Raw genomic sequence first — 24,721 nt, forward strand, 5'->3', positions numbered from 1 at the left:
TGCATTTTTTTTTTTGTGTGGTTTTGGTAAAGCTTTGAAGGGCGGTAAAATGGGGCGGAGGGGGTAACAATGACAAGAAGGTAGATGAACCAACATTACTGAGGTTTTTTTCTGAGTTTGACTCTTGTGCGGCACGTGACTAAATAGGAGAAAGAAAGGGGGTGGGGGCTTGGACCTCGGAACCTCCCAGAGTGACACAGGCGTCAAGTTTTATCTTTTGTTTCCTGGTGGAGTGCCATTTTATTTTAGCACAGTTTTTTTTTTTCTTTTTTTTGTAGTCTGCTCGTGTTGTGCATGGGCGCGTGCACTGTCGAGCGAAAACACTGTGAGGAAAAGGCAATCAAGGCGGCTTAAGCGGGGGAACGCAGTTTGTACAATGATGTCGAGGCTGTTGGTGCTCGGTGCCGGTGAGCTTGGCACAGCGTGTGCACTGTCGCTGGTGGCAAACATGGAAAAGAGGGACCCTCAGGCGCGGGCCGTCGTCACTATGTGTGCCCGCGACAGGGAGTACCTGCACGAGCTACAATTCGGCTCACAAACGTTTCGAATGTTTGACAGGAACATCCGCGTTCCATCGGAGATGTCCTTCCAAGTCATGGGTGAGGAACCAGTAAAGAAAGCAGCGTACTGCGAGGCGTCCTTTCTCTGTATACCTGTCTCGTGTTTCATGGAAGAAAAGAGTAGTACACCGCGAGAGGAGACAACAGCTGGCTTGCGTGAGTGCCTCATAAGGCATGCGAATGCGCCGCTCTTTGTTTTTTGCCGGGGATTTTCACGGGAGGGGCTAACGCCAGTGGAGGCAATAAACCGCGTTATTTGTCCTCAGCCGTCGAAGGTCGCCGTCGTCTCGGGGCCGTTGTTTGCAAAGGAATGGGCTGCAGCATCGGTGCTCGAGAACAACGTCACCAGCAGCAGCCATACCACTAATAGCAACAGTGGGGTATCTCTTGCCTTTGCCATGGCTGATGGAACGGATGCAGAAACAATACAAGCCATGCGGAATCTATCGCAGCGACTGTGGCAACGCGAGGGCGTCACGTGGTTAACAGAGCCGAATGCTGCAGGAATTCTTTCCTTTATCAACGGATGTTTCCCGTTGTGTTGTATGGGAGCTGGAATGGTGAGCAGTGAGTATCCCGCCTCTGTTTCAGCAATGATGTCCTACATGCAGCATGCCATCAGTGCAACGGAACAACTCGTGAATCAGGCCTTTTCCCGTCCACAAGGCACTCCTTTGCCTGCATGTGCGGTGGCAACCCTAGCAATGGCGTGCACGAATCATGCATCACGCGAGTTTGTTTTTGGGCGACACTTAAACTATCATTTTCGTCATCGTGACGCTATTCGCGCTGTTTTTCCAGGGAATTCATGCGAGTTGTTGGACGCAACAGTGGCTGGAATTCACACACTGTTAAAGCGGTTATCTTTCTCGTCACCGTTCTATGAGGTGTTGATGGATGCATTTCTGACGGTTTTGCGGGCGTCCGTGGCGGGGCGGGGTCTTGTGAAGTCAGGGTGTTACGACTACCGTGACCATGTCTGCATGGAGGATGCCCCGCTGCTTCAGCATGCACTGGCGGTGGACGATGCAATGCTTTCAGGCGATGAAGAGGGCTTCAATAAAGCTTGCCAGACATTGGCCATGGTGTTTAGCAGTCCTGTGGCGCCACCGTCAAAGTTGTGAAAGCAACTCCCTTCTTCTATTTTTTTTTTCTTATGCATACACATGGTCTCTTTACTTCTGTACTTTGTTGCTAGTGATGTGCACAATTCACTGTTGTTGTTGTTTTTTCCTTCTCTCTGCTGGAGTTTTGTTCCCATGTTTTGATACCTTCTTTATTTTCCAGAAGAACGAGGCTGTAAAAAAAAAGGGGGGGGTGGGGGACGAGGTGGAGAGAGTGTATAATATATACATATATTCAATTGCTGGGTGTCTGTTTTTGTTGTTGTTTTTTTTTTGCCTTGTACGGCACCCAAATAGGGAGGGAGAACACCTCTGCGTTCAGAGAGTAGAACTGCGGCGGATTAGGAGGATAATGGGGCGCATTACGGTTGAGCTTTTGCGTCGTCGCGCGGAGCACAATGAGGGGTGTCTAAGCAATTTGAAGGAAATTACCCTGCACCAGCAAGACATTGAGAAGATTGAGGTGGTTGGGGACACATGCCGTGAGCTGGAGATTCTGTACCTGTGCAACAACTACATTTCGCGGATAGAGGGGCTCCACCACCTCAAGTGCCTTAAGTACTTAAACTTGGCTGTGAACAACATCACTTGCATCGAGGGGTTGGAGGGCTGCGAGGCGCTTGAGCGGTTAGATCTGACGCTGAACTTTGTGAAAGATATGACGTGTGTACGACGACTGCAGGCGAACGCCTTTCTGGATCAGCTACACCTCACTGGCAATCCGTGCACAAAGGTTGAGGGCTACCGTGCCTACGTCATTCATGCGCTGCCGCAATTGCGAGATCTAGACGGGGAGGAGGTGGTGCGCTCGGAGCGTATCGAGGCGCGCCAGTGCAAGAGCGACGTGGCCGCGGTTGTGGACGAGGAGGCACTGCGTGTACGCGAGAACGAGCGGATCAAGGCAGAGATGATCCAGCAAGGCATTGAAGTCTTTCCGCCGCGATACAACGAGAAAGGGGAACGGGTCTACGGGCACACACCGGAGGAGCGACTGCAGATGCTCCGCGAGAAGGAGGAGGAAGAGGCACGGCGACAGAAGAAGCTTCAGGAGGAGAGGGAAACAAGTCGCTTGGCGTCCCTGAACGCGGAGTTAAACAAGCCTCCACAGCGTCTTAGTGCCGAAGAGGAGATTGCGAAGTATGGTCGGCTGCTGCTCCGAAATGAGCCCAAGCTGCCGATTCGGCTGGATGAAGAGAGTAACGAGGAGGCGGTGATTCTCACCGTGGGGGTGCCAAAGTTTCTCTCCACTACCCTTATAGATTTGCAGATTGAGGTGGATTACATTCGCGTGGTGGTGAAGGGGAAACTCATTCAAGTGCCGCTGCAGCGCGAGATTGCACCGTCAGCGGCGAAGGTGCAGCGTTCCGTGGTGACGGGAGAACTTAACGTCACGGTGCCGTACGCCCCACACGTATTGCAGGAGATTGCAGAGGCAAAAAAGAGGCGGCAGAGGCTGCGTGGTATCTGGACTGATGAGGAATGCAACGACGTTGCGGAGTGACACACACACACACACACCGAAGCGAATTATGTTGTCTTGTAGTGTGTTTTGTTTTTATATCGTCACTTGCCGCGGCGTTTCTCAGCCTATAGGCATGTTGGTCAGTCAGTGGGGTTCCTTGGCACGCGGAGGATGATGGGGGCTGAACGGTCATGCTTGTAACTTGTTCACCCAAAACGAAATAATAATAAACACCGTGTGTGCTGGTGTATGGAATGTGCGCACGACACCAACTCGCCTGCCAAACTTTGTTCCTTTTTTTATTATTATTATTATTTTTCTTCCTCACAATGTGTCTCTGACGTGCACAATATATAATATTTTCATCTATACTGTTTTCTGTGTGCTCTTGCGACGTCGCCGCACGCATGCATGCGTGCAACCTTATGTATTGCCTGAACAGACACCTTTGCTATTCTCCACTCCCTTTTATCTCTTCTTGCGCCGGATGAGCAACAGCTGAAGGGTGATGGAACAGTTAATCTCCGTCGTGAACGAGCTTCACGATGCCTTTGCAAGTGTGAAGATGAATATCAAGCTGAATCTGCCGCAAATTGCTGTGGTGGGCAGTCAGAGCTCCGGCAAGAGCAGTGTGCTGGAGGCAATTGTGGGGAAAGACTTTCTCCCTCGTGGTTCAGGTATTGTGACCCGCTGTCCCCTCGTGCTGCAACTCGTGCAGCTGCCCAGCACGACTGATGAGGAGTGGGGGGAGTTTCTCCACAAGCCACATAAGAAGTTTTTTGACTTCATGCAGATCAACGATGAGATTAAAAGCCGCACTGTGGAGATCGCGGGAAAGTCAGCCATTTCAGACCGCCCCATTAACCTTAAAGTGTTCTCAAGGCACGTGCTGAACCTCACGCTGGTAGATCTGCCGGGTCTTGTCATGAATCCTGTGGGAGACCAGCCAAAAGACATTGACCGCCAGATTAAGGAGATGGTGACCCGCTACGTGGCCCCAGTGAACACCATCATTCTTGCCATTTCCCCGGCCAACACAGACCTCGCAACGAGTGCGTCACTGCGCCTTGCGAAGCAGTTGGACCCAGAGGGGATTCGCACGGTGGGTGTGTTGACAAAACTCGACCTCATGGACCGCGGCACGGACGCGCTGGATGCTCTTACTGGGAAATTGGTGAGTCTTCGCCACGGATTTGTTGGGGTGGTGAACCGCAGTCAACAGGATATCCATGACATGAAAGATATGGAGAGCTCACGAGCAGACGAGCGAATGTTCTTTCACAACCACCCAGTATACTCTACCATCGCCGACAGACAGGGTACGGAGTATCTTGCGAAGAAGCTGAATCAACTTCTCCTTCAGCATATTAAGGAAGTTATTCCTGAACTTAAGCGGCACGTGAACAAGCTGTTGGATAGCACCATGAAGCAGATGGAAAAGCTTGGCATGTTGGATCAGACAAACATAGACCCTAGTGCCCACATGTTGTCGCTTATCAAGAAGTTTAGCGACTCGCTTACCCACACCATTGATGGCGGTGCAAGCGATGCAACCAAGGAGTTGATGGGCGGCGCTCGACTAGATTACATTTTCAATGAGTGCTTTGCTACCTACGTGAACGGACTCAGCGCCAATAAGGAACTGTCAGACGAGTATATCCGCATTAATGCGCGCAACATGGCCGGTATGCACTCCGCTCTTTTTCCGTCGGACCAGGTCTTTGTGGCGCTTTCGAGGGAGCAAATCTCTCGCCTAGAGGAGCCCTCGCAGAAGTGTGTGCAGTTTGTGTACGAAGAGCTTATAAAGATTATTGATATCTGCGCCTCAAAGCTGGATAGCTTTCCTAAGCTGAAGCAGGCAGTTGTGGAGATCTGTCGCCAGGCACTACAGGAGTATCGTGGACCCACCGTGGCCCACGTGCGAAAAATCATTGAGGCGGAGCGTGAATTTATCAACGTGAAACACCCAAGGATGGAGAAATTGGTGCAACGATCATTTCTGAAAATATTTGGTACTGAGGGTGAGCAGAAGTCAGAAACACCCCGACCGCAGCAAGGGGGAAGTGACGGAAAGGATAAGTCGAAAAAAAGTACACCTGAACCTACTGCAACGACAGTGGAGGGCCCCAACATGGGGGATGTGCCGATGACGATTATGCTGGGCAAAGATATGTCTAGTCATGAGCAGCAAATTAACAGCGTCATTAGGGACATGGTTGAGGGATACTTTGGCATCGTGAAGGGTACTGTCGCTGACCAGGTCCCAAAAGCCATCACGCTACTTATGATAACGAAACTGCGCGAGGATGTGTATGGAAGGTTGGTGCGCAGTTTGTACAGCGAGAAAAAGGTGGATGATCTACTTGCCGAGCCGCCGGAGATTGAAACGCAGCGCAAGGCCACAACGAGGATGATGGAGGCGCTCAAAAAGGCACAGGCTGCTTTGGAGACCGTGCGCGGATACACATTTGAACGGTAAAGGAGAGCGACACCATTTCCCCCCTCCCCCTTCCTCCCCCTTCCTTCCCCCTCCCCCTTCCTCCCCCTCCCCCTTCCCCCACCACCACGCACACACACAGTTTCTAATTTTGCTGTGTGCAAAACTGGTCTGCGTAGAGGTGTGAGTAGGCAAAGAAGAGGAGGTATGCATGCAACGCAGCACCTACCTTGTGTAGGGAACGAATTACAAAATGAAAAACAAATATAACAAATCAAAATATGACTCAGTCATATTATACATAATATATATGCACCCCCTACATGCGGCAACCTCTGAAGGAGGTGAGCTCTTTGCCCATTTGTTGTTGGATATAATAAGGTGGTTAACCTTTACTGGGCGTTCATATTGATGGGGTGGGGCATGGACCCAATAAACATGATAATATTAGTCGTTTATTCCTGTTTGATTGCTCCAGTGGAAAGGGTGGGGTGGGGAGGGGAAGATCATCGGTGATGGGAACGGCCGAAGGGGAATTGATGAGCGAAGGGAGGGCAAACCCGTCTTGCTTGATCTCCTATACGACGTATATTTATCTACAATGGATGATATGTAGAAGACCCCAGAACAACAGGGAATGACGAGCCGAAGTGGATTTATTGCAATGCGTAGAGAGTTTGTAATAAATTCAGGAGTTGGTCGCCTGTGGTTGGAGAGGTTTGGGGGGGGTGCAGTAAGTGCATGTAAAGCGTGGGGGATTGTGTGGGGGGATACGTTGGAAACAAACAGGAGGAAGGAAACGGAGAGGAATACAAAAAACTCAATAGGAAATGAATGAGAAAAAAAAAATGTGCTGTGAACAAGAGGGGCACAAAGTAGTGAAAGAAGGTGGCCACATAATTCTCACGTAGCGGGTTCATTTGCCCGCTTTTCAGGGTCCCCACGTATACAGAAACAGAAAAAGAGGTGTTTTTAATTTTTTTTCTTTTTTTTTTTGCAGTTAACCCACCGCCGCCACTTCCATAAATACTACAGCCCTCTTTGCTCTCCATGATCTATCATCATCGTCAGGTGCCCACTTTGTTTATGACGTTGATGCATAGATATAATTATTTATTCTGGCCCTTTTGCATATGTGAACAGTTGCAATTGGCAACGTCTGCTTTTTTCAGAGAACGGGGGCATGGCTGTTTGTCCCACGCCCATGCGCATTTTTTACATACGGAGGTTTAATGCTTCTTTAAAAACCTTTGTTCTCCTTCTTAGTTACAGCTTGGCAAGAGGAAATGAAATTTATTCAACTGTGCGCAAGAAACATCTAATCACCCCAACAATGTCTGCTTCTCTCAGATGTATGATGATGTGTAGTTTGCTGCAAGGCGCATTGTTTTGAAAGGACAATAGCTTTTGTGTGCAAGTGCATGCGTCGCACGTTGTCCATGGCACTCCCCAAACTTTCCGGAGTGAGGCGGGTAGCCGCCACCACTGAAGGGCTTTCAAGAGGCGGTTGTGAGGCTGAACTGGCCCAACGGCGTCTTCACATGGTCTTTGACTGGTCCACATCTGGGCGATGACGCGGTCGGTGCGTCCCCTGTGACGGATGGTGAACGCGTTGCACGGCCGAGGCCAGGGCAAAGTCGTGAATTGGGTCTTTTTGCGACGGTCCACGCGGCACAGGCATTCGGATGCTTCTGCGTGGCGGTGTGGGGAGAGGGCACAAAGGAGCCAAAAGGAGACCGGCCGAGAGAGTTGGTCTGCGGGCAGCATTGAGGTGCTCAAGAGAGGCGTCCGTGGGCGGCGGGGATGCGTTTGCAGGAGCGTACTTGTGCCTCTGACGATGCAGTGGGGAATGCCCGACTGATGCGGTGCCTGGCCAGTCGTTGGGTATGTGGGGGAACTGTGTGCGCTATGCGCGGGGGAGGCGTGCCGATGGACTCCTACGTCCGGTGGGGAGGACGGCTGTGCGCTGAGTTACGCAGATCCTCCCGGCAGTGAGGGGTGATTTTGGGGCGCGGGTCCTGAGGCCTCTGTGGTGTCGCAGACGAGCCTCTGAAGGGAAAAAAAAAGGAAATGATTACCTTTCCTTGAGGCGGTTTCGCAAGTGCGGAAGCGCCCTTCCGAGGCTCCGTCAGCCGTCGGCACCCAAGGAAGTGTAGGCGATGAGGGAGCTGCTTGGTCTCCTCCTCCCCGTTGACTAACGAATTAGGACGTAAGTGTGTGGTTACAAGGACATAGTGGATAAAAAATATACTGACCTTGTTAAACTCTGCCGCAACGGTGAAAGGAGAAGTGTAAGGCGCAGATTTTTTAAAAGTTTTTTTGTCATTTTTTTACGTTTTTTTTTTTTTTTCCGTGTGTATTTGGTTTTTGTTTTTGTTTCTATTCTTTCTCTCTCTTTTTCTCTCTTGCAGTGGTTGTGCTACCTAAACCTGCATAACGCAAAGGACTGAAGCTAGAAAAGGTGGAGTGGAGAGATGTGGAACTCTCTCTGCTTTCTTGCGTGTCTGGTCATCACTGTTGTCGGTGTTTCGTCTTTCGATACGTGCCCTGAGAATAATCGTCAATACAGCATCGTACCCGGCGGCGTGAGGTATGGGTACATTGGCAGTCCGACCGTTGTGCCTTGCAGAGACGCGTCACTTAAGGTGCTGGTCCCGCCCGCCCCGCCGAGCCTCCTTATACCGGTGGATGGGTGGAAGTACATCTTTGGCACAGTGGTTGATGCCCCACTGCCTACAATGGTGGAATTCGAACTCAGTGCCCGCTGCGATGGTGTCGAGCTTTGCCGCGCGAAGCTTCGCTATGAGGTTAATCCAAACGCGTCGGAGGATGATGGTTTAACGCCGGAATTTCCCTCGACGGAGACAACCACAACCACGGTACCACCGAAATTTCCGCCGTGCGCTGCGTCTTGGGGGGAATACCAACTGCGGATGTCACCAAATAGAACGAATATTGCAACGCTACCGATAAGCGCCATACAAATGGCCTGCCCTGCTGGATTTCGGGCGGTAATCGTTCAGCCCGAAATTGGCTCCGCCGCGGTACTGAGCCCGAATTCCTTACAATTTGTCTACGCCTCTCAGAAGGACGAAATTGAGGCTAATATTACGCTCCCCTATGAAGTGATGTGTGACAGGAATGTGATTTGTGCAGGAGTGATGCGAATTTGGTTGCATAAAACAGTTCCCCAGTGCCCCAAAAATCGCCTAGTGTACGACGTAAAACCAGGTGCACAACTGAATGCGACTCTCGCCACCTGTGCCTCGTGTGATGGCGTGCTGCGTGCACATCTTCAAACGCAGGGTTTGGAAGATACCTTCAAGTTTCATGATGGGGGGGCATCCTTCGTATTTAATGCGCCCAATAAGGAAGGAGATGTGGTTGTAGACGCCCGTTTGTATTGTGGGAATGAGGCTCTCTGTGATGTGAAGTTTGCTATTGTCGTCACAAATCAATCACGACCGAGCTCTACAGAGGCTCCATCTCCGATTCCCACGCCGGCTCCAACTACTGCTCCTGTTGTCATGTGTAAAGAGCAGTTTAATTTTATTGTACCAGTAGCAACTGAGCTGCGAGGTAAATTACACGTAGATATAGTTGGATGTAGCTTTGTGACGTATCGTCAGCCTCCTTATCATTCCCGTGGGAATCTTGAAGTAAATATTATCGGTGAATTTATGTACTCAGCTCCAGCGGAAGAAGGTATTGATATGTTTCCTATTGATGTTTTATGCACAAAGGACTTTAAGTGTCGTACGTACACTGTGTTTACTTCATACATTGATTTGACGCCTACGCAGGCTCCCACCACTCCGCCAATCACAACAACCGCGCCTGTCCCGGTGTGTGCTAACGTATACTATTACCGCACGGTACCTGGTGTTGCCCTCAGTGACTCCCTAAACGGCATGCCAGGGCAGGATCCATGTGCATACGGTCGTTATTTTTCCATGATTGATTCACCTGAGGCGGGAAAGCTGGAACTAACTCCTATTGGTGACTTTCTTTATCGCCCTGAAAGACAACAAGGGAACTATCAGTTTTCCTTCAGCATGTATTGTCTCAATACACTGTTTTGTCGGGGTAATGCCTACATCCTGGTAAGCAATGAATGGACATTACCGCCCGGCAGTGGTGAGAATGTGACTTCGGCACCACCAAACCCGAGTGTGGTGAAAAATAAACAGATTAAATGCCGGGGGACCTGCAATGAAAAGGCGTGGAAAACGTATCCAAAACCGGCGTTGTGGGATAATACACCTGGTGTTGGATACGCACGGCGTGACGGCCGTGCTGTTGATGGGATTGAGTTGGCCTGGGTAAAAAACTCTATCGTTATTACTGTGTACACAATCATTGGCAACCTTGGAGTGCGTTTTCCAACTTTTGAACCGCTTAATCGCACGGTAGGAAAGTACTTTGAACCGAATGACTTTGAGGGGGTTGTAGCGCCAACATCGCCAGGTTTTGAGCTGAGCTGCTTGGGCAATCAAGGTTCTCTTGGCATGGGCGAAGATGTGTGGCGGTGGAAAACACTTAGAAATGGGACTGGTACTGGATCTGTTGGGGCATTATACAATAAGGGTACCTCATGGTATCAGAAGTTTGGTGGCAAGCACATTGGATGTGACACTTTTGTTGATTCATGCCGTTATGCTCCTCTGCTCACTCCTGCTGTACCTAACTCCACTGCTCCAGTGGGTCGGTGGGAGATTGAGATTGATGACTGTGACGCCACCTGGACGGGGACTTTCCCATACGCCACCCTGGGGAAGCTAACGAAGTCAGACGGCAGTCCGGTTTGGTACTTTGTGGGGAACAAGCAGGTGAAGGGCACGATCATCTCTGAGGGGGTCCGCCCAAATTCCTGGATTGAGCCCGCACGAGGATTTGAAGCTCAGTACAAGGCCTACGATGTTGTTTTTGACCTTCAACAGTTTATTGTGGTAAAAAAGCTAACACCGGCAACACCCTTTTCGATTGATGCTGTTTTTTTTGAGTACACTGAGAACGGTGATCGTGCCTTTGGGGTAAATCTACTACTGTACCCCCATGTGACAGAAGACATGGAAACAAGTTATGCAGAAGATCGTCACGTCGCTGGATTTAAGTGGATTACGCAAGATTGGATTGCTCCAAGCGCAGGACAGTGTACTACGTGTAAAGGAAATAGATCTCATTGTGAAGTTGGGGAAAATTATGACACGGCTACCTATACAGGCGAGTTTCCAGTGGGGGATTGCCCACCTGGGATAGGCCTTGTTGAACTGCGCAAGGGCCCCGCTATGGACGGCACAGTGTGTCCTTATAACCGGATGCATGTTTTTAATCGTTCTGGATTTTCATTGCCCACGGGTTGTGCGACATGGTATCAGAACCTTACGATTCGGGGTGTCTCCCTTGGTAGTGGGGCTCTCTCTGAGGCATTGCAGCGGACTTTCAGCTATGAGGGGCGTGTGGTATTGCAGCTGTTGATGACAGACGGAACGAAACATGACGTGGCCATGGATCTCTCCATGTATGTCACCCGTTTGTTGCAGGACTCGTACGCTGCAGCAGGCCGTTTGGGCGTATGTCGGGGTTCGGACTACTGGCCTGTGTTGGACCCGCTTGGTGTGTCCCTTCCTGACAAGCCGTTTGAGCTAAGTGCGGTCGCCCCTGGTCCACTCTGTATTGACACACTTAGCTCGACTTTCGGTCCAAGCGGGTGGGCTACCGTATTTCTGCAACTTCCAGGCGTCTCAACTTGTCAGGTCAACGTGCGCTCCATAGTCTTGAAGTACAAAAACACTAGTGTGTTCCTGCACTATCAAGACCCTCGCACGGGTGACACGGTGATTCCGCCAAGAACTGTGGGCTACTGGTGGAAGCATACCCATCCCTTTTTGAGTTTCCGCCAATTAATTGACAAAGTAACGAATGAGACCTTAACGATTGGTCCCGGAGTAAGTCCCTTGGAGGTGACGGAGGTTCCCTTCGCTTTTGCGTTTATTCCAGGTTCCATTAACATCGCCACAGATATGGAGATTTTTATGACAGTCACCATCAGCACAGATGCTGTGCGTACAAGTACCTTTTGTCGCACCATACACGTGGACCCTATGATGACGCAACGGAGCCGCTACGGCCCGCCAAAGAAGGAAGGCACAGAAGAACGAAATGCAATTAGGGAAAACGCTCTGAAGGTGGGTGCCCTCGCGGCGCTGTCGATTGCAGTAACCGTCACGGGTGTGGTGTACATGACGATGGACAACAATAGGCCGCTGCCAAAGTGGGTGCCGCGAGGCAAGCTTATAAAGAACACGGTGCTTGCGGCTGTCCCGGCCGGACTTCGACCCGCGAAGAGAGGAAAGAAAATTGTACACAAGGACATGTACGACGCCATGAAGTCAGGCAGGTACTGAGAGTCACCTGCTGCCTCGCCCGTTGCCCTCCCCGCGCTAAGGAAGCCTAACAGCAGTAATAAAGCTGAGGATAGGCAAGGTAAGAAGGGAGAGGGGTTGCTGTTGTGTCGTGCTCCTCTAGCGCGTGTCGTGGAAAGGCATATCCACCCACTACACTTCCTTCAACGGCGATGAGGTAGAACAAAGAGGAAAAAGAAGAGGTAAAGTCTTTAGAGGAAGGGAGGAGTGACATGGGCAAGAGAAGAAGAGATAGGGAGAAAGGGATAAAAGTAACAGAGAAGCTGGATCAGGGAGAGCTATTGAGGCAAGACTCTGGAAATTGAAAAAAAAAAGGTGGGGGACAGGATCATTTTTCTTGTTGTTGCTGCTTTTTTTTTCGTCTTTTTTTTTATTTTTTTAAGGCAGGTGACGAAGTTTTGTTGTTGCGTAACGCAAGCACGGTGCTTAAGGGCTAAGCAGAAGTTGATGCGCGGCCTGTGTCTTGCTACCCAACGTTCACAGCATATGAGGGCGACTGGCACTCCACCTCCGCCTTTCTACCGGACGTATTATGTGTAGATGCTACCTTCTTGTTTTGTTTTGCGCACGTCTTATAGTTGCGATATCACAGTTTAATCCAAGGGCAGTTGCAGGTTTTCAGTGGACGTTTATTTACGGGCACTGACTCCAGTCTGTACACTAGCGCGGTCGCAGCGGCAACGCACGTCTTTTTCTGGGGTGTGTTGCAGGCACTGCTGCCACTTTGTCGCTTAAGGTGAAGTGGCTGAGTTAGGAGTGCTATTGCCCCTTGAAACCCTTGGCCTGTCCACAAACGGATTCAGGGCCTGGCACAGCCTGCAGCTGCATATATCGCGGGAGAAACACGCTTCTCGACCACGAGGCCTGCTATCACGCGAACAACTCAAGACGTCCGACGCCGTTCAAGGAACCCCCTGGAGACCGTTTATAGGCCGCATTCCAGTGATTCCCGTCTCAGCTCAGCTCAGCTCCAGCAGGGGCCTTTGCGGTAGCGCTATTGTGATGCCAAGTTTGATTACTTGGCGGCGCTGGCGCGGCACAAGATAATTTCCACGGTGGAAGTTCTGTGTCCACTCATGTGCGGAAGAGTGTTTTGCCGCGGGGACGATTCAAAAGTTGCTTTGGCTCTCGTTATGGGGTTATGGGTCTTATCCGGCAAAAGGAGATTTGTACGGGGAAAAGTGACTCTGGTACGCAAACCGACGATGACACACCGTTGCGGCGGAGTAAGGTTGCCGCTGCACGTCCATTCATTTTTTAAGCTGTAGGCGCCTCTGAGGCAGCCCGCGCTTCTGCAGTTTCTTTCCTAGCTGCGCCGAATGCGGTTGTGAAGATTCCCGCTTCAATCATTGCCCTGCGCCGTGGCTTCGGTATTTACTTCCAGGCAACAGCTGTTTTACCGAAGCGGACACCAGGGCTAAGGTTAATGAACCAAGAGCCAACAATGCGTGACGAGAACGGCACTTCTCGTACGAACAAGCTTGCCGTCAAACCGCTTCACGTAACGGAATTTGTGGTCCCTGCGGATTGGGCCTCTTCAAACACCCCTCCAACATCAAATTCCGCGATGGACAGTGCCGGTACCTTTGTCAAGCGGCCACCGGGGGTGATGGGAGGCCAAAATAATTCATTGCGTGGTGTTGGATACAATGAACTAGGTAAAGCCTAGTATGACATGGAGCTTCAACAAAAAAGCATTGAGCAACTGAAGGCGAGATATGAGGCGCGACGTCGAAAGGACATGAGTGCCGAAGAGCAAAAGAGTCTTCTCAATGGTATACGAAAAACTGCTGGGGCTATTGAAACCCGAATCAAAAAATTTCACGAGCAGGTGATGGAATATGTAGACTGAGAGGAAGCAAATTCGTCAAGTGTTGTACATATGCTGGGAAGCTGGTGATTGCTCGATCGGAACTGGTATGAGGTGAAGATTGCCATGTGTAATCACGCAATGTATTTTTACGCCTAGTATCTTTGACTGTCGTTGGGTTTCTCTTTTGAGGTTTAATTTCCACGGACGGGCCCATCTAAACTTCCCCCCTCCAAGCATTATTCTAGGCCGCATGGCTTTTCTATCGTTAACATGGACCTGTATTATTATTATTATTATTTATTGTTGAATCTTGTTCTTCTGACTGTAGTTGTTATTGTCATTGTTTATGTTCTTCTGCTTCAACGGCTACGACGACTCCTGGGATCCCCAGCATCAACCTCTGTCACGGGAGTGTGGCAGAAATCCCCTTTCACCCTCTCTCCAAACTTCATGCTCCACCTACTTGTTTTGCCGCAGACAACGGTCAGGTATCCTGCGTTGGTTTCCCACCAGCCCCGCCGTAGAGTGAGCAGCAACGTTGCTGTCCAAGGTTCTGTTTCTCAGTGCTACTCTCCCCCGTCCCCCTGTCCCCACAACTAAGTTTGGCGCTGTGTCCTGTGTGGACTGACTCTAATTAACCACTCATCCCGTTCCACGGAGAAGCCTAAAAGCAATGAACGGATTAAGCCACCCGATGACTCCATCGAAGCGCACCTATTGACAAAATACGATGCGTACGGGGTACAACAAGACAAATAGAAATGTTTAGAAACAAAAGTAAAATAATAGTAACGCGATGCAAAGAGGGACTCAAAAAAAATATATGTGGTTTGTTTATACACTGGCCCTCTTGAATAGTTTATATTTTGTGAGTTTTGTTTTGTTGTTGCTGTTGAAACGCCTATTTTGTTTTATTTTTATTTTATCCTGCTTTCTTATTTATGCACGCTGTATGAGCCCACACGCCGAATAAAAGAAAGAAAGACAAAACGGGGGAGGCTGTCTTTGGATAGGAGGGAAAAGAAAACAAAAAGTCCCACAAATAAGAACAGGCGATGACCCACTCCTCCTTTATAAAGAAATGAAACTTAGAAAAAAAGAAAAAAAACACGATGCGTGGTAGGTATGCCAATTCTTCAAGAGAGCGTATTTAATCTGCCTATATTGTCGTCCCCTCTCTGCGTCTGCGTGGACGGAGAGTGCGGATGGTGAGTGGGTAGTGAAGCGTAAAGGAATACAACTCGAGTGTGCACTCTCTCGCCTCACGCAACTTTATACTTTTCTTTGCTTTTCTTTTCTTGCATTTTGTGTTTCAGCGCAACCCCAAGAGGAAGAAAAGCATAAAATATATCACCCAGTCTGCGCTATGAGACGCGTCGTGAGCAGGTGGGCGTTTGCATCGTCTGCATTTACGCCGACGGCAGCGATACAGACAAGGTCTAGAAGGAGTTTTTTGAGTACTTCGAATGACACTATGCTTTCTCACGTGGGGGTGGCCCTGTCCACCGCACTTCGCTGCTCGTCTTCCACAGCGGCTTACCCTGTAGCTGCAAAGAAAACTAGACGAGGGTGGAAGAAAGCCCCAGCCAGCGAAGATGAGGTCGCGGTGGCCTCGACAACAGGGAAACGGGGGACACGCAGAAGAAGCAGCAAGGCCAAATCTGCTGAAGTTGCACTGGAAGAGGCAGAGGAGGACGATGAGCTCGATCAGCGCGCAATGTTTGATGTAGCTGGGGTAGATGAGGCGACAGACGGAGGACGAGTCATGTGGGAGGAGGAGCAACAAAAACTGGACGATTTCAACAAGGATGAGGATGCGGAGGTAACGCTTTCACGTCAACAACGTCCTCGTACTCGTCAGCGGCAATCATCGTCTAGAGCGGTGCCCAACGACGATGCCTTGGACGACGATGACGAGGTCGGTGAAGACGACAAAGATGCTTCCGGCGGGGCATCCACAGTTGAAGATGCGGTGCCAAGTTTAGGTGAGGAAAGCCGCTTTTTGAAGGATCGCTTCCCGGATTTGGCGGCGGAGTATGACACAGAGGCCAACCAGCTGCCGTTGGATAAGGTCGTCTTTGATGGCGCGCAGGTGGCGTCCTGGAAGTGTGTGGAGTGTGGATTTAAATGGAAGAGTGGAATCTTTGTGCGCACCTGCCTTCGCACGAAGTGCCCGCAGTGCGAGAAGGAACGTAACCCGTGCTTGGACGGACGCTTCGTTCAACTCTGGGACCACTCTCTCAACGACCCATGCATTGACCCCAAGGGAGTGGTGGCGAGCAGCAACAAATCTGCCTTCTGGCGCTGTCCAAGCTGTGGCACCAGCTTTCAGGCACGCATTAAGGATATGGTGGCCGACAAGGCGAAGTGCCCATCGTGTTCCTTGTTGAATCTTCATGCTGACTTCAGCAAGGACGAGAATGGGCTGCTGCAGGAGTGGCATCCCCTCAAAAATGGTGATCTACAGCCAAGCCAGGTGAAGCCAACCGATCATACCAAACTATGGTGGCTTTGTATGGCCTGTGGGCACGAATGGGAGGCCACGCTTGCTGCCCGACTCACCCGGTCCAGGCGCACAAAGGGGAAGGAGTGCCCCGTTTGCCATGGTAAGGGGAAGGATTGAGTTTATCACCACTTCATGTTCACAGAAAAGGATACAGAAAAGTGTTGTGGATAGCATATATACAATGCATACTACGTAAAGCCCAGATGACCGAGTTTAAGCATCGAGACAGAGAACTGAAGACTGTTGTTGTACGACAACTAGATAAATAAAAACACGATTCATAAAAGTGGGTTGATGACTTTTCTCACATCTGGAGCTATGCTTTCCCACAAATATCTTTTTTTTTCTTGTCTTTTCCCTCATTTTCTTTCTTCATGGACGTTGTTTTTCCCTCTACCTCCTTTTGCTCCTGTACATGACAGGCATATTTATCCCCATCCTCTATCTATCTATCTCTCTCCCTCTCTCTGTGTGTGTGTGTGTCGTTTGCCTGTCTGGTTATGGGTGTTGTCCACGTGCATATGACACATACACAGAAACAACAACGGGGAGAGGGAAGCACCAACAACGGAAAGCAATAACGGGGAAAAAAAAAGAGAGAATAAAAAAACTTTTGGGCTCTACTGCATATTCACACACACACACACACGCAACTGTCTAGATCCTGCGAGCAATGAGTATCAAGGGCAATCCATACAAGGAGTCTATGCGACGCCTCGTTACTTATGTGGGACTCCCAGACTACGGAACAGGGCAAACAGTGTGCCCGCCTCCCTCAACTGGGACGGAGGCATTGTACTTCCAGACTTCAGAGTCACCAGAGTGGAGAGCGCACCTAGAGTCACTTCCATGTGGAGAACGGCATAAAGCTTCCGTTCGGCGACGTCTCTCTGCACGCTTATGGTTTGCGGCACAAAATGACCTGTGTTTGTGGTGCTGGTTTACAAGAAGCATGTGCATGTGCCCTCAGCTTGAGCAGCATCGGGCACAGATAGTCTCTGATCAGTTGCACTCAGACGTGAAAGTGACGATGGTAATGCACGCGGCGGAAATGATGCGAGCAACAAACTCGGGGCATATTGCAGCCTTTATTTTAGGTGCTTCCGTCCGTGTTTGGGGCGTGGAAGAAGATGATTTGTATCTGGAAGGGTTATCGGTTGTAGATGAGGAGGACAGCGGCTTCTGTATAGCTTCTTTATACCCAGAGTCGGGCGCCATGCTGGTGGAGAACTTTGTACAGAGCCTTTTTCAAGGCCAGAAAGTTCACTTGCTTCTTTCGGATGGAACTTGGGGGCAGGCTAACTCACTTAACCGGCACATTCCTCAGCATATTCCTCGGGTGGCACTGGATGTGGATGGATCATACACGTCGCTTTTTAAAGCCTTGCGCAAAAGGACAAGAGAAACGGGTGTTTCGACACTTGAGGCCACGGCCATGGCTATGGAACAATGCTTACGGGGGCTAAATAGCGACTCCACCGAAACTGCATCCTCTATCATGAGTGTTTTAACAACAGCTATGAAGCAGTTTGTCGACCTAAGGTGTCTGCTGAAGTTTCGGGATGTCTGTTTTGGGCAGGAAAAGGCCGTAGTTTCCAGTTTCATTGAACAACGCGACGCCTGTCGTCGTAGCGCGTCGTTGGATCGCCTTAGAATACTACATCAGAAGGCCTGTAACGATCCTGAAGCACGAAAATTACTTCTTCCCCCCGTCTTAAACTACTGCTACACGTGTGATGTGGTTGTGGGATGGCATCGTATGGTGGAACATGCGCTGGGCAGAAGCCACCGAGAAGCGTTAGGGGAAAGCCTGCCCTCTACGCCTAGTGAATGGTCGCGTAACCGTGTCTGCACGCCGTATCCCATAACGTTTAATGGGTATTTGAACTCCAAGTGAATGCGAAGGCACGTCGTTTGGTTTAGTTTTTGTCGTTCTTGTTGCATTATCACCGCACTGCATATTCTTTTTGCGTGCGTGTGCGTATTGGTGGGGTGTGGTTGGTGATGGGTTTGCGGCGGCCGCGTTTTTTTTTTTAATACTTTACCCCTCCTTTACTCTTCTCGCTCAACACACGCTTAAGGTGTGCACGTGGCTTTTTTGAACTACGCGTCCACCTCTTTCTGTTTATTTATGTATGTGTATTGTTTCTCTTATTATTGTTGTTGCTTGCTTTTTTTTACCCTTTTCCTTCATGTTCCTTTGTGTGGCGTTAAAATCACCGCTAACCTCGATGCGCTGTGCCAAGCGATCCTCGTCCCACCCTGTGTGAGGTTTGTGAGGACATGAACAAATCACCACAGGCTCAAGAGAGTAGCTGGCTCTTTGCAGTTGATGTTCCCGTCTCCGTGCGTGGCCTACAAGCTGTTTTCAGGCCTTGTACTAGTAACGCTTCATCGATGCTCGTTGTTTTGGTCTCGAAGTGAAAGACAGGGGACGCGCGAGCGTTTGACTGCAAACTGCAGCGCCTCTAGTGATTTCTTGCCAACCCCTACGGACATCGCCTTGCCAGCCTTTTTCTCGTCGGCGCTCCAACAGGTTCCTGCTATCAATGTGGCTCTGTCTCTCTGTGTGGTGAATAAAAAAAAAAAAACGTAGTTTGGGTAAGGTGGTCCTTCGGGCGCATTGCGGTGTATCGCATGCATCTTGAGGAGGCTCCCACGTCATAATTGAACGCGCACACGCCAAGTGTAAGTGGGGTGAACACCTCTGGGACGCGTTGGGTGGTGGTGATTTGCACGAGCACCGTGCTGCAGTGCACCTGCTTTCTGCAGGAGCGATGTCATGGGTCTTCAGTGCCAGTCACGACATGCAGCTTATTCAATGGCACGCAAAGACGCAGGCACCCATTCGAGATCTGACGAAAGCTTGCCGCGTACAGGATCATTGTAGGCTGTCGCCCATACAAATGGTCTGTGTGGCAATGGCGCGGCAGGAACCGCAAAGTGAGCTGCCTCCTGAGGCACTGCAAGAACGGCTTCGTGCCGCATTGGATGTCGTCTCATAAGTAACTGTTGTCGTTGAAGAAGCGAATCGGGCACTAGAAGGGCTGCGCCAAGATCTGCGACGCCTCCGCATCGCAAAAGATATGCTTGCGGGTCAGGTCGCACAGCTTTTAGAGGCGCTGACCCAAAAGAGTGGGGAGGTGGTGGCTCTCAAGCAGAGCGAGGCCTTCCTATGCAAGAGGAAGAGGTGGTAACGTACTGCAGAAGTTGCAGCGCCGTAATGGGGTCAACCATCTGGAGCAGCGCTGCGTCTCTCGGACGCAAACAGTGGGGGGGCGGGAAGCATGACCGGCACCCAAAGACGGAGCAGGACAGCATTGAAGTGAAATTGCGTGATGTTGAGGCTCACTTTGAGTTGAAGCTGGACAGGTTGGGGCGTGGGAACTTTTTTATGAGTAGGACGTCTTGAGCACCTCAAGAGGGAGATGCGTGCAGCACAGACACAGGGCAAAGCCTAGCTTGTTGACACTACTGGTGATGTGCTGCGAGACAATGCGGCGGGCCATGCAAGAGGGTTGTGAGTTGTCGTTGCGTCGATTGTTGGAGCAGGCCTTGAGTGCGGTGGATGCCTAGTTTCAGTGGGGGGACACGTCCTCCCGAGTGTCCGTTCCGTGGGAATTGTTGTGCTTTCCCGCTGGGAATCTTGTTTGCTTGTGTGAGTGTACCTTTCTTGTTTGTTTCCCTTATCTTCATCATTGGGCCATATTTTTCTTTGTATCGAAGGCCCCCAACCCTCAACATATTGGGGGTCACACAGAGAAGTGTTGCTGCCGTGTCGTGCCTTTGGCGTGCACAAGCACTACTGCCGTGGGGCTTCGATGCTGAATAAAATGTTTTTGTTGTTCTTTTTTTTTTTGTGTGTGTGTCCTGTCAAACCTGCCCAAAGAAAGGGAACATCACACGGCAGCCTCTTAGCCCTGGGCTTTGGTCATTGCGCTATCCATTGCCGAAACCATATATATATATATATACGGTGCATCAGTGGTATTTTTTGAGGACCAAATTATGGAGGAGACTTACGACGCCATTGTTTGTGGCACAGGCCTGACGGAGTGCGTCCTGAGTGGGCTGCTCTCCGTCAATGGCTACAAAGTTCTTCACGTGGACCGCAATTCATACTACGGCGGGGAGTCCGCCAGTCTGAACCTGGAGCAACTGTACAATAAGTTCAACAAGGGTTCTCCACCCGCCTCCCTTGGCCGCAGCCACCTCTACAACGTGGATCTTATCCCAAAGGTCCTCATGTGCGCCGGGGATCTGGTGGAGATTCTTCGCTCCACCGTCATTGACCGCTACAACATGGAATTTATGCTTATTGATAACTCCTTTGTCATGAAGGATAACAAGATTGCCAAGGTGCCTGCAACGGCTACGGAGGCACTCACGTCCCCACTGATGGGATTTTTCGAGAAGCGCAAGGCGGCGAAACTATTTCAGTTTATGGGGAATTACAACCCGAAGGATCCCAATAGACACAAAAAGTACGATCTTCAGGCTATGACAATGGCGCAACTCTACAAGGAATTTGGCATTGGTAATGACACCATCGATTTTGTCGGTCATGCTGTTGCGCTGCATACCAACGATGATTACATGCAACGCCCAGCGTTTGAAACGGTGATGCGCTGCAAGTTGTATGAAAAATCATTTAACATGTACTCCACCTCACCCTACGTGTATCCATTGTACGGCAGTGGTGAGCTGCCGCAAGCCTTCTCCCGTCTTTGTGCCGTGTACGGTGGTACGTATATGCTGCAAACGCCCGTGACAAAGGTGAACTTTAACGAAGAAGGGGTCTTTGAATCCATTGAAAGTGAGGGTAAAAGAGCTTATGCAAAGCTCATTTTGGGTGACCCTTCATACTTCCCGGACCGTGTGAAACCCTGCGGGAGGGTGGTTCGCTGCATCGCCATTATGAATCATCCCATTCCAAACCTTAACTCGGATTGCAACTCATGTCAAATCATCATTCCCCAAAAGGAATTGAAGCGTAGGAATGACATGTACATTTTGCAGCTTGGGGCAAATAACAAGGTATGCCCAGAAGGGTATTACATCGCCATCATAGGCACAGCCGTGGAAAACTTTGCCGACCCAGAGCAGGACATTCTACCAGGCCTACGGGTTATTGGCGACACCATTGAAACCTTTATCTCCGTTTCAAACTTGTATGAACCCTTGGAGGACGGCAAAAAAAGCAGGTGCTTTATCAGCAACAGCTATGATGCTGCTACACATTTTGAAAGCGCCGCAGCGAACATCCTCGAGCTCTTCCAACGCATTTATGGAAAGCCGTACGACTTTGACAGCATGAGGCCGGCAAAGGAGCCAGGTGCCGCTTAGAGTTAAAAAAAATAAATATGCCTCTAGTGAGAGTGTCTTTCCACCCACATACGTACGGTATCTAGGTGGGTACATGTATGGGTGGAGGGAGGGGGGTGAGAAGAAAAGTAAAAGAAGCAGAATAGGAAGCAGGACAATGCGTATGCGTGAAACATGAAAGAAGAAAAACATGCGTCATTGGATGTGTTTTGCAGCACTTCCCATTAGCCCTCACGAATGCAGTTGAGTGAGAAATGAAAAGGAACGAAAAGAAAAGAAAAAAAAGTTATTGGTGTGTCATTGTGTTAATCCATCCGTCGTTTGAACGCACTACTTTCCCTTTAAATCGCTCATTATCTTTGCTTTTATGCGTCTGTGTCAGCTGGTTTTCTTTTTTCTGCGTATTTGCCTCCACGCCACATATTCCCACTTTTTTAAAGATGTAATGACGGCAACAGAGAGCAGGGCGAAGTTAGGGCCTGTGCACCACTGCCATGTTACTGCTCCTGCAACGTCTTGGTGCCTGCATCTTCTTTTTCTCTCTCTCTTCACTTTGATCACACCCACATGCATCTGTCACTGCCACACACTTGGGAAAGGAGGAAAAAAAAGACGGAGCAAAGTGTGTACAGGAAAACAAAAGAAGAGGAAGGGAGTTTTCTGTATATATATATATATATATACATATATATATATATTGCTGGAGTAGGAATTGTGGCCTACTAGCGTAGGAGGAATAAAGATAGCAGGAACGTGCATGTGAGGAATAGGAGTAAGAAGGGGAGTCATCGAATACACACACAAACAAAAAAAAAGCCGTTATCAATTTATTTGTTGTTGTTTTTTGCTCTCTCACTGTGCGAGTGTTTCCTACACCTTGTTGCGCAGCAAAGGTTCCGTGTTAGTGGACACGTAAAGCGAAAGTGAGTAGAGGCGAAGGGTGACAACCGGAAGTGTGCGGCAGTGAGAGGACGCGCTGTTTTATTTATTGTTGAGTTTCTAATGTTGCAGCCATCATGCATAGCTGCTACGTCTGAGATTCCAAGGGGGTTGATGCCAAAAACTTCGAAAGTGCGCGTGATGTGCTATGAATTCGATCTGGAAAGGGACGTGTTAGGAAAGGGTGCCTACGGCGAAGTGTACAAGGCCACCCTTGTGAGTCTGCCTGGCAATAATGTGAACAGGATAGGAGGGACACAGGGAAATCTTGTTGCCCTCAAGCGCACACTCTGTTCACACAAGGAGGAGGGTATTCCTGCCTCCACCATTCGCGAGATCATGGTGCTGAACGAGATCGCCAAGTCGACGCGGGATGTGGTAGGGACGGGATCCCCGGAATTATTTGGATCTGAAAATGTCGTGAAACTCTATGACGTCTTCTTTGAGAAAAATGTGTTCTACATGGCACTGGAGTTCTGTGAGGCTGGGGATTTGTCGTGTTATCTCAAAACACTTCCACTGCACCATCTTACCGATGACCGGCAATACCGTCAATGGGTGTGGGACTTGCTTAGTGGTTTGTACTTTTTGCACCGAAAGGAATTTTCACACCGAGACTTGAAGCCGCAGAATCTTGTGCTGAAAGCCGTGCCCAGCGGCACGCCATTCTCCAAAGTCAACCTTGTCGGTGAGACAAAGAGTGAGCCGAGGGCAACGACGCAGTATGTACTAAAAATCACGGACTTTGGCCTCTCTCGAATTGAGGGTATTCCAGTAAAAAAGTACCAGCATGAGTCTGTTACTCTGTGGTACCGTAGTCCAGATGTCTTGCTGGGAAATACAAACTACAACTACAGCGTTGATCTCTGGAGTGCCGGCTGCATTATTGCTGAACTTGCCAGTGGGAACGTTCTTTTTCGTGGTAGAAATAATCTTGAACAGTTAAAATGCATCTTTACCCGTTTAGGACAGCCAACTGAGAGCAATTTCCCTAGTATGGAGCAGTACGCACTGTATGAAAAATTCTTTAATGGCGTCGATGGCATTCATTTATTTCAGAAAGGAAAAGACGACGGCGGTACAAGGGTTTATAGTGACAGCTTTGAAAATGCAAAGCAGAGGTTGCATTGCTACTTCACAAGGTATGGGTCAATAGGCATGGTGGGAAATAATGGTGTGGATCTCGTGGCACGCCTATTGGCATATGAACCAAGCAAACGAATAACGGCAGAAGAAGCCCTTCAGCATCCCTTTTTCTGCCTTTTCTCACGCGCCGTTTCGTTGCCGCGCAGGCAAAATGACTCTCCCATGATGGCCACTACAGCGGCAGATGGGGCAAAAGAAGCAACCGGTCCTCCCCTGAAAAAAAAATAGGGCTGCCCCGTCATCACATCATTTGTTAGCTGCGGTTGTTGCACAGAATCGTTGTCAGAGTCTTTTGACGCAATCTCAGGAAGGAAAGGTGGCGGAGGCAGGAGCGGGTGTTCCCACCAAAACCAAAACCGGAAGTAACGCCCTCCCCCCTCCCCTCCTCATCCCCTCCTCATCCCCCCTCGCCTCCCTCCCCCCTCCCCCCTCCCCCCTCCCCCCCACACACACTCGGCATGCGTTCGCAAGGAGTTACAGGAGGTGGGGCGGGGCAGGGGTAAAAGGGCTGAACCCTCTAAGGAATTGGCCGTATTTCTAGCGGAGGGAAGTAATGGTAAGAATTCCACAGGAAGCAACAAGATAGTTGAACCTCTCAACGTCAAAAGCGGAAAAACTAAGCCGGATCCTGATGAGCTGAACTCGCGACTTTTTCCGGGTGCCACAGGGGTTGATCGGTCAAGGAACCCCCTTTCAAAGAAGCAGTTCCGTCGAGTGGAACCGCAGACGCATAGCAGAGGATGCAGGCCAGAGTACCCCGAACCGAACGCAAAGACCTCAATGCCTTCTTCGAGGAGATAGCTTAGGTCTGCAGTCAGTTGCATTTGCGTTGCCAGGGGTGTGAAGATGAGGGACAGCAAAGAAAAAAAGGGGGGGTTGGGGGGAAGCAGGAGTTTTTCAGTAGTTTTTTTCTTCCGTGGAATACCACCTGTGGTCGTCAGTGGCGTTCCAAGTGTTTTTTCCCCTTTTTTCTCTTTTTTTTCT

General features: G+C 49.9%; 8 protein-coding genes and 1 pseudogene across 8 annotated transcripts, besides 15 other annotated features; all 9 read left to right on the forward strand.

Moving 5' to 3' along the window:
* Window positions 1–254: 254 nt before the first annotated feature.
* Window positions 255–274: a microsatellite.
* Window positions 275–376: 102 nt separating this feature from the next.
* TraAM80_05488 (oxidoreductase (with NAD(+) or NADP(+) as acceptor)) lies at window positions 377–1,684 on the forward strand (the record flags this gene model as incomplete). Its single annotated transcript, XM_029382366.1, has 1 exon — window positions 377–1,684. One exon carries the CDS (start codon window positions 377–379, stop codon window positions 1,682–1,684), a length of 1,308 nt encoding a protein of 435 aa, XP_029237780.1.
* A 352-nt stretch (window positions 1,685–2,036) lies between these two features.
* On the forward strand, window positions 2,037–3,185 carry TraAM80_05489 (putative leucine-rich repeat protein; the record flags this gene model as incomplete). The annotated part of the gene is made up of 1 exon (XM_029382367.1): window positions 2,037–3,185. One exon carries the CDS (start codon window positions 2,037–2,039, stop codon window positions 3,183–3,185), a length of 1,149 nt encoding a protein of 382 aa, XP_029237781.1.
* A 257-nt stretch (window positions 3,186–3,442) lies between these two features.
* Window positions 3,443–3,468: a microsatellite.
* A 186-nt stretch (window positions 3,469–3,654) lies between these two features.
* On the forward strand, window positions 3,655–5,625 carry TraAM80_05490 (putative GTP-binding protein; the record flags this gene model as incomplete). The annotated part of the gene is made up of 1 exon (XM_029382368.1): window positions 3,655–5,625. One exon carries the CDS (start codon window positions 3,655–3,657, stop codon window positions 5,623–5,625), a length of 1,971 nt encoding a protein of 656 aa, XP_029237782.1.
* A 927-nt stretch (window positions 5,626–6,552) lies between these two features.
* Window positions 6,553–6,579: a microsatellite.
* A 1,318-nt stretch (window positions 6,580–7,897) lies between these two features.
* Window positions 7,898–7,983: a microsatellite.
* A 74-nt stretch (window positions 7,984–8,057) lies between these two features.
* On the forward strand, window positions 8,058–11,990 carry TraAM80_05491 (uncharacterized protein; the record flags this gene model as incomplete). The annotated part of the gene is made up of 1 exon (XM_029382369.1): window positions 8,058–11,990. The coding sequence occupies one exon, from the start codon at window positions 8,058–8,060 to the stop codon at window positions 11,988–11,990; it is 3,933 nt and encodes a 1,310-aa protein (XP_029237783.1).
* A 349-nt stretch (window positions 11,991–12,339) lies between these two features.
* Window positions 12,340–12,388: a microsatellite.
* A 288-nt stretch (window positions 12,389–12,676) lies between these two features.
* On the forward strand, window positions 12,677–13,613 carry TraAM80_05492 (hypothetical protein; annotated as a pseudogene).
* A 487-nt stretch (window positions 13,614–14,100) lies between these two features.
* Window positions 14,101–14,166: a microsatellite.
* Window positions 14,167–15,098: 932 nt separating this feature from the next.
* Window positions 15,099–15,135: a microsatellite.
* Window positions 15,136–15,187: 52 nt separating this feature from the next.
* Window positions 15,188–16,444, forward strand: TraAM80_05493 (uncharacterized protein; the record flags this gene model as incomplete). The annotated part of the gene is made up of 1 exon (XM_029382370.1): window positions 15,188–16,444. The coding sequence occupies one exon, from the start codon at window positions 15,188–15,190 to the stop codon at window positions 16,442–16,444; it is 1,257 nt and encodes a 418-aa protein (XP_029237784.1).
* A 218-nt stretch (window positions 16,445–16,662) lies between these two features.
* Window positions 16,663–16,700: a microsatellite.
* A 56-nt stretch (window positions 16,701–16,756) lies between these two features.
* Window positions 16,757–16,796: a microsatellite.
* Window positions 16,796–16,838: a microsatellite.
* A 121-nt stretch (window positions 16,839–16,959) lies between these two features.
* Window positions 16,960–16,979: a microsatellite.
* A 21-nt stretch (window positions 16,980–17,000) lies between these two features.
* TraAM80_05494 (uncharacterized protein) lies at window positions 17,001–18,224 on the forward strand (the record flags this gene model as incomplete). Its single annotated transcript, XM_029382371.1, has 1 exon — window positions 17,001–18,224. The coding sequence occupies one exon, from the start codon at window positions 17,001–17,003 to the stop codon at window positions 18,222–18,224; it is 1,224 nt and encodes a 407-aa protein (XP_029237785.1).
* Window positions 18,225–20,284: 2,060 nt separating this feature from the next.
* Window positions 20,285–20,301: a microsatellite.
* Window positions 20,302–20,335: 34 nt separating this feature from the next.
* Window positions 20,336–21,673, forward strand: TraAM80_05495 (putative rab-GDP dissociation inhibitor; the record flags this gene model as incomplete). The annotated part of the gene is made up of 1 exon (XM_029382372.1): window positions 20,336–21,673. One exon carries the CDS (start codon window positions 20,336–20,338, stop codon window positions 21,671–21,673), a length of 1,338 nt encoding a protein of 445 aa, XP_029237786.1.
* A 229-nt stretch (window positions 21,674–21,902) lies between these two features.
* Window positions 21,903–21,938: a microsatellite.
* A 377-nt stretch (window positions 21,939–22,315) lies between these two features.
* Window positions 22,316–22,350: a microsatellite.
* A 304-nt stretch (window positions 22,351–22,654) lies between these two features.
* Window positions 22,655–23,965, forward strand: TraAM80_05496 (protein kinase; the record flags this gene model as incomplete). Its single annotated transcript, XM_029382373.1, has 1 exon — window positions 22,655–23,965. The coding sequence occupies one exon, from the start codon at window positions 22,655–22,657 to the stop codon at window positions 23,963–23,965; it is 1,311 nt and encodes a 436-aa protein (XP_029237787.1).
* A 140-nt stretch (window positions 23,966–24,105) lies between these two features.
* Window positions 24,106–24,181: a microsatellite.
* Window positions 24,182–24,721: the final 540 nt, after the last annotated feature.

Source organism: Trypanosoma rangeli, assembly GCF_003719475.1.
Source record: "Trypanosoma rangeli strain AM80 chromosome Unknown Tra_15.4_contig_00179, whole genome shotgun sequence".
Classification (NCBI taxonomy): Eukaryota; Euglenozoa; class Kinetoplastea; order Trypanosomatida; family Trypanosomatidae; genus Trypanosoma; species Trypanosoma rangeli.